This window comes from Capsicum annuum, chromosome 9 (genome assembly GCF_002878395.1).
Source record: "Capsicum annuum cultivar UCD-10X-F1 chromosome 9, UCD10Xv1.1, whole genome shotgun sequence".
Lineage (NCBI taxonomy): Eukaryota > Viridiplantae > Streptophyta > Magnoliopsida > Solanales > Solanaceae > Capsicum > Capsicum annuum.
This window is the reverse complement of record NC_061119.1, coordinates 202,141,601-202,156,921: the sequence shown is the minus strand read 5'-3', so window position 1 is coordinate 202,156,921 and position 15,321 is coordinate 202,141,601. Positions and strand designations below refer to the sequence as shown.

The window sequence follows — 15,321 nt, the reverse complement described above, 5'->3', positions numbered from 1 at the left end:
TATTTTTTCATTATTTTCGGCTCAAAGATGAAAATAACATCTAATTTATTTTGTTATTGTGGAAAAAGAGCAATATTGAAGATTTATTAATTAGGCGGATCAGCCTCATATGAAAAAAGTAGAGGACGAATTTAAGTTATATAATATATCTAAATATTATTTATTTAAATATTAAATTAAAGATGAAACTATACCAATAATAAAAAAATTATAGTTTTAATAAAACGTTATTAAATTAATGTTATTAAGGATAATAGTAGTAGTATATTAAATTAACGTTATCAAATTAACGTTATCAAATTAACGTAATTAAAATGTTATTAAATTAACGTTATTAAAATGTTATTAAATTAACGAGGGACGGACCTATGTAGTTGCCATGGGATTCACCCGAACCCCCTCGGTAAAAAAATTATGTTGTATATATATAAGATAGAAAATGTATATTTATGTACGTATATTAATGTTGAACCACATGAAACAAGACACTTAGATAGCCCAGTGATGTTATTTGCTCTTATTGGGTGCTTCCTTCAGCCTACTGTGCGGGTTCGATCTCTGCTAGTGGCTATTTTATTTTTAATTAAAAAAAAAGTTATGTGTTGCTGCTATAGAAATAAATAAAATAATAATAATTTTTTAAAATTAAAAATAATAATAATAATAATAAAAATGGCGTCGTTTTAACACAAAAAGTAAAACTTTGACACTGCACATATATGACCTTTAACTATTCAAAACTACACAAATATGACCTCTCTTCAAGTCAGCCCTTTTAACGACGTGACATCGTGTGATTGGATTATCTTTCCACGGAGGCGTAAGTGAGACTCACGTATGGGGTTACAAAATCAAAGGTTATATTTATTCAAGTTTTGAATAGTTAAAGATCCTATTTGTTTACTATCAAAGATTAAGGTCAAAATTATAATTTGACGAGTTTATGGTGATTTTTATGTATTAACTATGACTTTGACCCATTAATAAAATATCTAGTGAATAGTCCACACCTACCAAAATTAAGGGGCAATAAAGTATTGTGAGCATTGAATTGTCTACTCTTACTGCTACTTTGCACTCTTCTTCTTCTTCTTCATTGCAATATCAGGTAGACTTTCTAATAATCACTGCTAATAATTTTCTAGTATTTTCACTATTATTTAATAGTACTTATTTGTAGCTATTGTTCCTTAGCAATATTTGTTTATCACGTATATTATATGTGTATACCATCTCTAGGATTGTTGATATTTGAGTTTCATATTTAACTATTAGGACTGTGAGTTTTCTATCTAAAATATCATCTCGTTCAAATAGGAAAAGGAAACAATCGATAGTTTAAGTGTGTTTTGATAAATAGTTGCCGGTAGTTCAACTAGGAAACTTACATACCTCAAAGTTCAGGTCTGAAACTCAAAATTTCAGAATGCTTTAGGTGCGTTTTTGACCATTAACTCATTTTTGTAGGGTGAATACGTTAAAAGACCCTAAACTATATCATACCAGTAGCGGAGTTAGAATTTTCACTAACTAAGGGGGTTTAAAATTAGAAAAACTAAATATACAAACTAGTCGAAGGAGTTCAACATTTACTAAATATACATTAAAAAAAATAAGTTTAACAGTTATAAATAGTATAATTTTCCCGCCAAAAAGGGTTAGAATGAACCCCAGACCTAAAGGTGGCTCCGCCCCCGGAGGATATGGTATGTTACGTGAACGTCACGCTTCAAAAGCTCCTCCGAAAAGTCTCAAGTTGCAGTACACGTGGGAAAAAAATGTGTAAATACTAAAAACCCTTCCTAAACTATTGTCATTTTATGAGTTGCATACCTAAACTATTTGATTGATGTTCGCAGAACCCCCGAATACCATGAGCTCATTGTGCCAAGTGCACTCATTTTTAAGAGTTTTTTCGTCTTCCATTTGCATTTCAGCAAGTTATCCCAAACATTTCACTACATAGCCAAATGGGGATTTTTAAATCTAAAGGGAGTAATAGTTTTATGGTTAACAAGAATACCTAATATTATAGGTATGAAACTCGCAAAATGATGATAGTCTAGGTTTTTTTAACCTATTTAATATTTTTTGTGAAGAGTTGAGGGTGAAAAACACAGGTAAAGTATTCCAGCGTTTTGAGTTTCATACCTGAACTATTACTAACTATTTATCTAAACAGGTCTCAACTATTAATTGTTTGAGTTTCATACCTGAGCTCAACAATAGTTTCATACCCCAACTATTGTTTATATGTTTCATAACACCATTTGCATATTGTAATTGGATATGTCAGGTTATCTACTTTGTTTCCTAGGTTACTGAATTTAGGAGTACTATAGACTGTGTTACCTGTTATTGCTGTCCATTTTAACCTGATACACTATCATGCACAGCAGTTGAACTCATTTTTTCATTAACAAAGTTTAAAAGTGATTAGAGAAGGAGTAATATTATGATGATTACAGAATACATATATCGTGGTAGACTCATCGTTTGGTTTATGTAATTTCTAAGGAAGAAGAAATGGCTTATGCTGCTCTGACTTCTGCTGTATGCTCGCTTGATCTATTCCTGAAATGCGATCATCCCTTACTGAATAATCTTCGGAGGAAAGAGGAGATCTTATCACTATGCAAAAGAATTATTGCTTTTCAAGAGTTCTTGACGGATTATGAAAAGATAAAGCATAGACATGAAGGGCTGAAATTGTTGGAAGGAAAGATCAACGAGAAAACATATCAAGTTGAAGATATTGTTGACTCAAAGCTGAGAAAATATTTCCTGGCTAAAAATGCAAACTGCCGAAGAAAGGCCTACTCAGTACTATTCAGGAGATTGCAAGTAGCAGTTGAAGAAATGGAATTTATCAGAAACGAAGCCATGAAAATTAAGGGTGACAAGATTAGCACTTTGAAGTTTCATTCTAAAGTTTCACCGGCTATGCTTGTACGTAGTCCAAGTGGGCAACAAAAGCCAGTTGGTTTCCAGGACGAATTGGAGAAAATAATTGATAGGCTCAGACATGGGCCGCGTGAACTAGATATCATTTCTATAGTCGGAATGGCTGGTATTGGTAAAACAACTCTTGCGAAAAGAGCATATAATGATCCTTTAGTTGTTAATCGGTTTGAAGTTCGTGCTTGGACCACTGTTTCTCAAGAGTATAGAGAAAAAGACATATTATTTGACTTCTTTTATCAAGTTGTTCCTCCAACCAATGAAATGAATCAAGAGAGTTACGAGCAAGCTGCTTATCAAGTGTATGATGGGCTGATGAATCATCCTCCGAAAGAAATATATGAAGGAAGTGAGGATGAAATTGCTGACCGATTGAAAAAAAGTTTAAAACGTAAGAGATTTCTCATTGTTGTCGATGACATGTGGAGCACTGCTGCTTGGGACAACATGAGCAGGTTGTTTCCTGATGATGAAAATGGAAGTCGTGTCATCCTAACGAGTAGGCTCATTGATGTAGCAACTTATGCTAATCCAGACCGGCAACCTCACCAACTGAATTTTCTAAATAATGATGAAGGTTGGGAGCTACTCTGTCAGAAACTTTTTGGGAAAAGAGGATGTCCGTCTGAATTGGAAGAGATCGGAAGAAGTATTGCAGAAAAATGCCAAGGACTACCTCTAGCAATTGTTGTGGTTGCGGGACATCTCTCGAAAATGAGCAAGACTCCTGATTGCTGGAACTCTGTTGCAGAAAGTGTGGGTTCCGTTGTAAATCGTGAGCCAGGACAGTGTTTAGACATACTTGCTCTAAGTTACAAATACTTGCCTCAACATCTAAAAGCCTGCTTCTTGTACATGGGAGCATTTCCTGAAGATTTTGAGATTCCAGTGTGGAAGCTGATCAGGCTGTGGATTGCCGAAGGCTTCCTTAATGCAACAGTGCTAATGACCGTGGAAGAGATAGCAGACGAATGCTTGGAGGATCTTATTGGTAGAAGTTTGATTTTAGCTGAAAAGTGGTCTAATGGAAAACTCAAAACATGTAAACTCCATGATATCATGCGAGACTTTTGCTTAGAAGAAGCTAAAAGACAAAACTTTCTACATGTCTTGAAGCACTCCCTCAGTGTTCTATCAGAAAGCGAAATAACAGCTCTGCGTCGAGTTAGTTTCAATTGTAGCACCATCTACGCAAGTTACTCTTTCCAACCCACTGATCGTACTGTTTCTGTTTCTCGTTCCATCTTGGGATTCAACATTTCCCAGAGTTCAATCTTTTCCTACATAGATTTCAAATTGCTCAGAGTTCTAGATATCACCTTCCAACATTTCCCACAGTTTCCCAGTGAGATAATGCAACTTGTTAATTTGCGTTACCTTGCATTGGCCACTGGTAGCGAATTCTTTCCACCGGTATCTCAGTTTTGGAGTTTGCAGACTTTAATCCTTCATGTGTATTCAAGAGACTCCACTTTGCCTAGGGATATATGGAAGATGCAAAACCTCAGACATCTCCGTGTTAAACCAAGCATCCGTTTGCCAAGTCCAATCAAAGAAGAACGTAAAAATTCCTCGGTTTTAAATAACCTACAAATACTTGCCAATATTGCCCATGCAGATTGTACAAAGGATGTCTTCTCAAGCACTCCTAATTTGAAGAAATTGGGAATATGTGAAACGGTCGAGTATACTTATCCAGTCCAGATTCCCTGGAGTGATTTTCTCTACACATCTGAAAATCTGTGGCCTTATTGTAGTGAATCAGTTTCAGCCTTGTGGTCAGATTGCATTAGAGACCTTGCTCTCCTGCCTCAACTCGAGGCGTTAAAGATTGTTGGATTGAAACCACCCGTACAAGTACCAAAATTAGCTCTTCATCTCGATGCACTTCCAGAGAATCTTAAGAAATTGACTTTGAGCTTCACTTACTTGCCATGGGAGAGCATGAGCTCTCTTTGTAGATTACCAAATCTCGAGGTACTCAAACTAAAGAATTACGCCTTCACAGGTCCAAAGTGGGAACACGTTGAAGAGGGGTTCGTTTCTTTAAAACTGTTGCTGATCGAGGTGTCCGATTTAGAGGAATGGAGTGCCTCAAATGATCATTTTCCTTGCCTAGAACATCTAGTTCTTAAGAGTTGCCTTCGCTTGAACAGCATCCCTCACGATATGGGAGATATTCCGACTTTACAGATAATTGAGGTGGAAAATTCAAGCCAATCTGCAGCGTTTTCAGCTAAAGAGATCCAAGAGGAGCAGCAGAGTTTTTGTAACGACACTCTAGAAGTGCGAATAGGGAGAAATTTTTGGAGAGTAAATGTTGTTGCAACACCTTAGTCCACAAGGCAAGTAAAGAAATGAATTTATTACAAGTTTTTATTGTTGATTTAATTGACAGCTTGAATATGAAATTTGTACTCTAGAAGTCTTGCTGATATTGAAAATTGAAAATTGGAAATAACAAAGGCATAATATAGACATACACTCAGATTTGGCCTTAGCTGGCTATTAAACATTCCAACTTTGAAGTATACATCTAGACGCCTTAACTTGGTCTCAACTGACAACTAAACACTCCAACTTGTCCCCGTTATATCTCATGGACCCACGATGCTGTCATGACATATAAATTATAGAGGTGTCTAGATGATTATTTTGTAAGTTGAATTGTTCATCTGATACCGTGGAGACGAGTTGAGGTGTCTAGATGTGCATACTCAAAGTTGGATTGCTTACTTGCCAGTTGAGATCAAGTTTGAGTGTTTGTTTATGTATTATGCCAATAACAAATGTGGTAACTCCTACTGCTAGCTATTTTAATTTGTTAACACCCAGTATTATTGTTCTTACTTTTTAAAAGTATGAAAAATGTTATTTATCTACTCCCATAAAATCTATTGTACCCATACTCTTCGAAAATACTGACAGGTGCTTGTTGGATCCTCCAGAAGTAGTGCATAACTGCATATTTAGAGGATCCGACAAGAGTGGCTTAGACATTGTATTCATATCAATTCATCCAGAAGTTCATGTATAATATTAGTGTTGGATTGTTGACTTGGATCTTGGTAGAGCAGAGAACTTTGAATTCTTCAATGATTTGCATATTGTTGTAATAACAATGTGTTGAGTGGAAATATCCTACCTCTTATATGCCGATGATACTATTGTGACATGTGATACTTTGAGATTGATTCTCACTGTTATGGTTATTGTAATGACAATCATTGGCAGGGCAACAATGATAAGAGAACTTTCTATGTAGTCAAGTGAAAGTCACTTATACTTAACAAGAAGGGGGATTACAGTCGGAACTTTGAGGCAACACAATTGTAGTTTAATGATGAATTGACCATGGAGATTCACTTCAGAAGAGCAGGCACTATGAAATGAAGTAACTTCAATCAATATAAAATATTGGTCTCAAGGATTGTGGACTACAAAAAGTAGTGATTACTCACAACAACATGTCCGGTGTTAGGGTCTGAGGAGGGATAGGATGTACGCAGACCTTACTCCTACCTTTGAGAGATAAAAGTGGTGTAAAGTTTTATTTTTTTATCAATGCCCTTTCCTGCTCTGGTCCACAGTAAGTTTATTTAGCTATGGACTGAAGCAACTGTCTTGTGATCGAATGACTCGTCACAGCTGAAGGATTGTGAAAACTGGCTCCTTTACTTTCTCATCCTCGACTTATTCTCAGATTGTAATGGTGGTAAGTGGTGACCCATCCCCAGCTTTAAACATGTTGAACGTTTTCAATGGGTAGTCAACGATTCTGAAAATTGAATCTATTTCCCAAGTCTATCTGAAACGTTCTCTCCTATTCTATTGCTGTGATTGCGTTAAAAACCATTTTTGTATCAATGTGGAAAACCTTCAATGTAAGGATAAATTCTCTTTGCTGATATAGTTCACAGTATCGGGGAGCCAGCCAAATGATATTGGGACATCCTGATGGTTTCGTTACAAGTTTGTATTTGTTAGAGGTTGATGAAGTCCTTGGTTGTGATAGTCCCCTTGTCAAATAATTGCATGAGAAACATGATTTAGACGCCTCGGTTCATCTTTATGTCATGTCTGCAGGATTTTCTTGTAACTCTAGACCATGACATTTGCCACGTAAATGCAGAACGTTTCCATTTGTGGAGATTAGCTCCTCTTGTTCTCTTCTAGTGAGCACCATAAAAGGGCCACTTAGTTACACTACTTGCTACAGATACCTGCAAGTTTTGAGCTGATGGCTTTTACTTTTTGTGTTGGAGTTGGAAGGATAAAGGGGAAAAATGAGTTGAGAATGCCTCTCTGGTCTCCAATTTATTAAAAGGAATGAGTGGGTCCGTAATATTAGCGGGTCAAGTCCTTCGAACAGTTAATTGCACACAATTGTTCGACAGTATTAGTTGTTTCGACCACGTTGTCTAACAACTTTGCACAATTGTTGAATTAATTTTATAGTTCTGAGGCGAAAGTAAAAAAATAAAAAAACTGAATTTTTTTAATCATTTTTATCTAATTTTTACAACTTGAAGAATACTCACTTAATAGACACTTATTTTGTCATGTTTGTTCGATCGTGGTTTTCTTTGTTCAGAGAAATAGTGTATTTTTGTGGGTTTACCTCGTGAAAGTTAAATATGAATCCATTTTAATTGTCGGTTATACATTCAATTTAGCAAATTTTTTTTTTGTTATGCTGATGTTTCATTTAAATTAGCGCTTAAGGTGTTTCTTCATCTTCTAAATATGTCAACTATTTTGAGACAATTTTTATAGCAAGTATGCCAGCTATTTTTTGGATGGAGAGAGTATTAGCTACAAGATTTCACATTGTTTCATATTATTTCAAAAATAAAAATCGAAGAGAATTTTTTTCAATTTAACACATACTAACCATGAAAAAAATTGTTTAAGTGAATATTCTGATTTTTTTGCTAGATAGACTCTTCCAAACTATTCATGACGTTTTTTGGAATTGTGAATTGCCTCAACCCCCAATTTGCCAGTAAAACTAAGAAACTTAACCATGAAAAAAAGCAAAATATTATTAACTTACTTTAATTCATCTCCGATTCCAATACACTAAAATTCATTACCATAAATCCACATATTAAGTTTGTTTGTATGTTCAAATCAAATACTACATGAAGAAATTTTTTTCATGAAAATAATTCCCAACACTTGATCGTCTCCATTTCGTAAGACCATGCGGCTTTGTGAGGCATGGTGAGTTGATTTCATACATGTACAATTTTCAAGCATTTCTAAAGTTTGTGCATTGTTTCTCAACAAAATTAATGGTCTAAAATAAAATTTCTACAAATTTTTTTTAAGTATATATAATATAATTATTTAGAATTATTTTTAAAATTTTACTTGTTATTTTTAGTTTTGTATTCTTAGAAAATATAAAATCTTACAATAACCTTAAGTAGTAATGTAATTATTTATATAACCAAGAATTAATTCTAGTTGTTTAGTTGGTATGATGTTAGTCATGCGTTTATAATATATTACCTTGGATGTTGTTCTAAAAGTTTTTATTATTAATATGAATATTCAAATTGTTTATTCTAAGGTTCTAAAATATCCAGTATATATATATATATATATATATATATATATATATATATATATATATATATATATATATATATTTTGAGAGAGAGAATATAACATAAGTTCAAAACAAAAAAAAAATATAGTATATGTCCAATTTCAACATAACATACATATATATGATTCAACAGAAAAGAAAAATCTAAGGGTGTATTTGTTTTTTTTAAGATTAAGACGTCTGAATCTGAATGTATGGCTAAATGATTAAGATGTTGTTTCTAGATCTGAATACTGAATGATTAAGACTGTTTGTTTTTTTAACATCTGAATATATATAATTTATTTATTTATTTGTAATAAATATGCAATTCAAATTTAAAAAGTAATAAAATATTATATTATATGAAAAAAATATTTAGATAAAGTGTTAACTTAAACAACAAACATTATTTGAGTGATAATTAAAATATTTAAAAATATAAATAAATAAATTATGTTAAATATAATCATTGAACTATCTAAATTATTAAAAAAAGATATATCGATTAAAAATTATTGTGATAAGAAGTAATCATAAAATGAATTACTACAACAGTGAGAGAGTTTTGAGGTGTAAGTTAGAATTACTAGAATAGTTCAATATTTGTAATAACAAAGTGAGAGGAAAATAAATAATTCAATACGTGAATTATTAGTATTATAATCCATTGCATTATAATTCATTTGGTATCTAAGAAAGCATTAATAGCCTGTGGTGGCTGGTGGATTCAACCTTGCTGAACTTGCATTGTGGAATAATGGTGTTATACTTAAAACTTGTGTGAAATTCGTGTAGGAAAAAAGACAAGCTCTAAGTGCAATGGGTCCGTGCCTACTATATTAACTAACTATTCGTGATCTCACTAACACAAGAAAACATATAGTAACTTACTAGGCGATTTTCAGAAGGTTGCTTGAAGGAGATTGATATGTAACAATTTTGGTGTTGCTAAGTGGATTTTTATACTAAGACTAGTTATGATGAATCAGTTATACACAAAAGACACTATTCATATCAGTAAAATGTGTGTCTTCGGCAGAAATGAGGTTGAATCTGTAGAGCACTTGTTCTTTAGTTGTCATTATATTGCAAACTTATGTGGATTGAGAACAATATCAAAGGTCGATTAACTATGTCTCACATATTCAGGATGGTGCTTGTTGCAAGTGTTTACTATATATAGAAGGAAAGGAACTATATGATCAATGATCTAAACTACTACCCCCTTGCTAACAGTCTGTTAATTGGATCAATTTTGGCTATATCAGGCTGCGCCATCAGTTTGGTAGATGATTTTTGTAATCAAATGAATATGTTAGTTACCGAAAAAAATATAAAATAAAAGATATTTTTAAACAAAAATTAGAATAAGAAAACTAAAAAGAATTTAAAATAATAGAAATCAAGAATAAATTAAAATAAAAAAATAAAAAGTAACCAACTTAGAAGTCATCAAAATTAATGAAAACTAATACCCTTTTCATTAATTTAAGAATTCTAAATCAACTAAAATTGGTTTTAAGACGATTTGAAAAATCTAGAAATAAATATGAACCGTTAGAATAAAAAAAATATAAGAAATACCAAATTTTTAAAAGTTTTTAGTAAGAAATCAAAGATTTTCTAAGGATTTAACTTTTAAAATAAGAAAAAAAATTAAATATAGTAAAAAACAATTGTACTACAAATATGGTTCAAATTGATGTATCTCTCTTAGTCTCAAACAACAACAAAAAAAGGTATTGTATGATATGATCTATTAACTACTTGAAATTTTTTGTGGTAAAATATAAATGTGCTTACAATAAAATATATGTTATGTTTACATTATTATATTAAAGTATGAAGGATCTTTGAGAAGTGAACTCAACTTTTTGTATTTTATTAAAAAATCTTCACAATAGACAAAATCATCTAATTTTAAATAATCAAAAGTTACACGTGTGAGGCACGTGCAACTAAACTATTATAACTAAAAATGGTGGGGGGGAAACACATGTTTCTTTCTCTTTGCTTTTATTGTTGTTTTATCTCTCTTTGCTTCTATTGTTGTTCATTGTTGATGTTGTTTTCATCATGTTCTTATTCATTATCATCTTCTTCTTTATCATTATAACCTTTTCTTGTTCATCATCTTCTTCTTCTTGACCGTTGTTGTTGTTGTTACCGCTACTACTGCTACTAGATCAAATTTTTTTAGGTCAAATTTTATTTGTATATCACTTGGGCATTACCTCAGAGGTGATTTTGGTAAGTAAAATTATGATTTTTAGTTAAATTTCTCATCTGAGTGTACCTGCTAATGTTGTTTTTTCAACAACGGATAGAACCTGTTACATGAATCCAACAGATGACTCATCTGTTGGATTCATGTTATAGTGTTGTAACATGAATCCAACATATGGGTCATTGAAAAAACAGCAATAGCAGATACACCCAAATGAGAAATTCAACTAAAAATCATAATTTTACTTACCAAAATCACATATGAAGTAATGCCCAAATAATATACGAACAAAATTTGACCTAAAAATATTCAAAAATTTCAACAGGGGCACAACGAATAAGTTAAGCAAATGAAAAATTTCATGAAATAGGCAGATAAGAAAAGAATAGTATATCACACATCAAATGCAAAAGGATCAAGGGAACAAACATTTGAGTTCTCCTAAAAATGTTTGAGTTCCCTAGTATTTTAATTACTTTCCAACAGATGACTCATCTGTTGCAACATGTTAGTCATCTGTTGCAACAGATTTTCTATCTGTTTGATAATTTTCAACAAATGAGTCATTTGTTGCAACAGGTTAATCATCTGTTGATTTAATCAAGCAATTATTAGTAATACGTAAATTGATTTAACTAAAATTAAAGACAAGTCTTTGAGACAAAGGGACAAACGTTTGAGTTTCCTAGTATTTTAATTATTTTTCAATAGATGACTCATACTTTGCAACAAGTTAGTCATTTGTTAGTTTAAATTAAGCAATTATTAGTAATAACTAAATTGATTTAACTAAAATTAAAGACAAGCCTTTAAGACATGACCTTGGACAAAGGGACAAAGTTCTCCTAAAAACATTTGAGTTCCCTAGTATTTTAAATTATTTTCCAACAGATAGGTAATCTGTTGTAACAGATATTCTATCTGTTTGATAATTTCCAACAGATGAGTCATTTGGTGCAACGGGTTAGTCATCAGTTGTAACAGGTGTCTATTTGATAATTTCCAACAGATGAGTCATCTGTTGCAACAAGTTAGTCATATGTTGCAACATATGTCTATATATATTTGATCATTCCCAACAAATTACTCATTTGTTGCAACAGATGAATCATCTATTGCAAAAGATACCTTTATTTGTTTGGTCATTTTCACTAAATTACTCATCTGTTGCAATTTGCAACATGTTAGTCATCTATTTATTTAAATTAGCCATTATTAGTAATAACTACATTGGTTTTACTAAAATTAAAGACGAATTAATAAGCTCAATTATAATTTCAATTAATCTCATAGTAATTACACGATCAACTAAGTGTGTTTCTCCTGAGTAGAATGATCAATTGGCCAATTTTATTTGAAATGATTCAAATTAAACCATTATTATTAATAACTTTGTTAATTTAACTAAAATTAAAGATGAATTAATAAGTTCAATTACAATTTTAATTAATCTCATAGTAATTACATGATCAACTAAGCGTATTCGTCTTTAGTAGAATAATTAATTGACCAATTTTATTTGAACTAATTCAAATTAAACCATTATTAGTAATAACTATATTAATTTAACTAAAATTAAAGATAAATTGATAAGTTCACTTACAATTTCAATTAATCTCATAATAATTACATGATCACTAAGTGTATTCTGCATGAATAGAGTGATCAATTGACTAATTTTATTTGAAATGATTCAAATTAAGCCACTATTAGTAATAACTAAAATTAAAGATGAATTGATAAGTTCAATTACAATTTTAATTAATCTCGTAGTAATTACATGATCATCTAAGTGTATTCGCTCTGAGTAAAGTGATCAATTGACCAATTTTATTTGAAATGATTCAATTAAGCCATTATTAGTAATAACTAAATTGATTCAACTAAAATTAAAGATGAATTGATAGTTCAATTACAATTTCAATTAACCTCATAGTAATTACATGATCATCTAAGTTAACCTACTGCAACAGATGAGTCCTCTATTAAAAATTATCAAATAGATATACACATTTATTGCAACAGATTGGTTGATTTAACTAAAACTAAAGATGAATCGATAAGTTCAATTATAATTTCAATTAATCTCATAGTAATTACATGATCATCTAAGTGTAAAACCTACTGCAACAGATTTAACCTGTTGCAACAGATAAGTCATATGTTGGAAATTATCAAACAGATATACACATTTGTTGCAATAGATTGGTCATCTGTTGCAACAGATATCTTTATCTATTTGGTCATTTTCAATATATTACCAATCTGTTGCAACAAATGTCTTTATCTATTTGGTCATTTTTAATAGATTACTAATTTGTTGCAACAGATGACCAATCTGTTACAACAATTCTTTTTATTGTTTGGTCATTTCCAACAAATTATTAATCTATTGCAACAGATGATCAGTTTGTTGTAACATATATCTTTATTTACTTGATTATTTTCAACAAATTATCCATCCGTTGCAACAGATGGGTCATCTATTACCAATCTGTCTTTAACTTTGTTGTAATAGTAAATAGTCTTGTGTTGTTATTTGGTTTTAGTCTATGACTTTGATAATTTTAACTCATTGTTAGCAATGTATGTTGGCATTTGTTACAACAGATGAGCCATCTGTTGGAAGAACTTAAAACCCTTGTTGCTGGAGAAATTGTGTCAAATTCAATTAGATTTTTTGTGATCTTGTTGAATTGATAGACTCAATGAATTGTCATTGAAAAATTCATCAAATAGATTTCTTGTGAGATTGTTTATGTGATAGACTCAATCAAACACTTTCTTTCTTGTAATTGATTCTTTTCACTCCCAAACGCTCAAAACCCTACACCTCTCAATGAATAAATAAATAAATAAGAATAAACTAGTCAATCAAAAGTAGATTTTCTCATTCATTAGATACAAAATATTTATGACATTAGGCAGATCCGATAAAAATAAAATAAAATACATACGATAAAAAAATACATGACCTAATTATTATTATTGTTGTTGTTGTTATTGTCAACTGGAAATCCATTGAGCTGCAGGTCCCTTCGCCTTCGAATCTCAAGAAGTACCCTTGCTTTCGTAGCGTCCAACTCCACTAGAGTTTATGAACTAGCCTTTCAAGTTTCTTCACGGTGTCGAGCAGAATTGCCATGTCCCAAACCGGATCAGCCATATTTAGAACATGCATGGAAAAAAAACGTAAAACACTAAACAACGTATACTACCAACTGATAGTTTAATCGAAAAATGTGAAACTTAACAAGAAAATGGACGCATGTTAACAATTTTCATATTAGAACAAGAAAATAAAACATGCATCAACAGATAGAAAAGAAATTTGCTTTTGAAAACGACGTGGTTGAAGATGTAATGACGTTTTTATGCAAGACAAGATGCAAGAAATAGAGCGGAGGAGACCTATTTATAGAGGATTGAATGAGTGAGTAGTGTAGTGTGTTAGGCAACAAATCACGATCTTTCACCTCTTTTTATAATTATATCCCTTAATTAAATCAAATTTGGTGACTTTTCGATTATATAAATTTAAAAAATTAGCTACAAAATTGTGTTTAGCATTTTTTTTCTTATTATTATTTATTTACAAACTATTTTTTTATTAAATAATCGAAAAGTCATGACTCTTTAGTTTTTCAAACAGATGACCCATCTGTTGGAATAACTCAAAACTTGGATTGAGTTCTTCCAACAGGTTTTGAGTTCTTCCAATAGATGACCCTTCTGTTGCAACACATAACTCATCTGTTAGAATAATTAATTTGCTTTTGCAACAGATGGTTTATCCATCTATTGCAGTAGATAATTCATCTGTTGCAACAGATGGTTCATCTGTTGAAAAAAATAAATCAGTAGCAAGATTTATGCAATAGAAACAACAACATTATCACCATTTATCAATACACCATATTTACTAAGACTAACAACAACAACGTTGTACAAGCACACACCGAGAACATCAATATTTACCAACAACACCAACATTTTGCAAACACAAACGACAAAAAACTTCAAAAAAAGAACACCAACAAATCAACTGTTGTTTGTTAGATTTGGTCATAGTAGATGTATCCGAAAAAAAATTAAAATTCAACTCTTGCTATTTTTATAACAATGTTCGACAAAAAAAACTACAGTAACAACAAAAAGTCATATTTCACACCGAAAAGAGAAGAGAAGAAATACCACAAATTAGGATTTTCTTGAGTCTCCATTTCAAATTTAAGCAACAACTATTGAAATTGTTAACCCATAGTAGAAGAGAAGTTAACTAAAGTTCCTCATTTTCTTCATAACTAAAAAATTCTAATTTTTTACTTGTGAAAATAAAAAAGGAACGATGAAGAACTCGAAACTGTTGTCGCCAAAAAATGTTGTCATGTCGACTGACTGTTGAAAGTCGAAAAGAGACGCTCAACAACTCGAAACTATTTGTTGTCGGAGGTTGAAACTGCCGGAGATTGAAGGGAGAAATTTATAGAACTGTTGATTGGGGGAAGTTTAAGAGAGAAACTGTCGAGAGAGA

General features: G+C 31.6%; 1 protein-coding gene across 1 annotated transcript; it reads left to right on the top strand.

Moving 5' to 3' along the window:
- The first annotated feature begins 1,003 nt into the window (after positions 1 to 1,003).
- On the top strand, positions 1,004 to 6,975 carry LOC107842183 (putative late blight resistance protein homolog R1B-16). Its single transcript, XM_016685935.2, has 3 exons — positions 1,004 to 1,108; positions 2,518 to 5,306; positions 6,196 to 6,975. The coding sequence occupies exon 2, from the start codon at positions 2,527 to 2,529 to the stop codon at positions 5,296 to 5,298; it is 2,772 nt and encodes a 923-aa protein (XP_016541421.2). The 5' UTR covers positions 1,004 to 1,108; positions 2,518 to 2,526; the 3' UTR covers positions 5,299 to 5,306; positions 6,196 to 6,975.
- Positions 6,976 to 15,321: the final 8,346 nt, after the last annotated feature.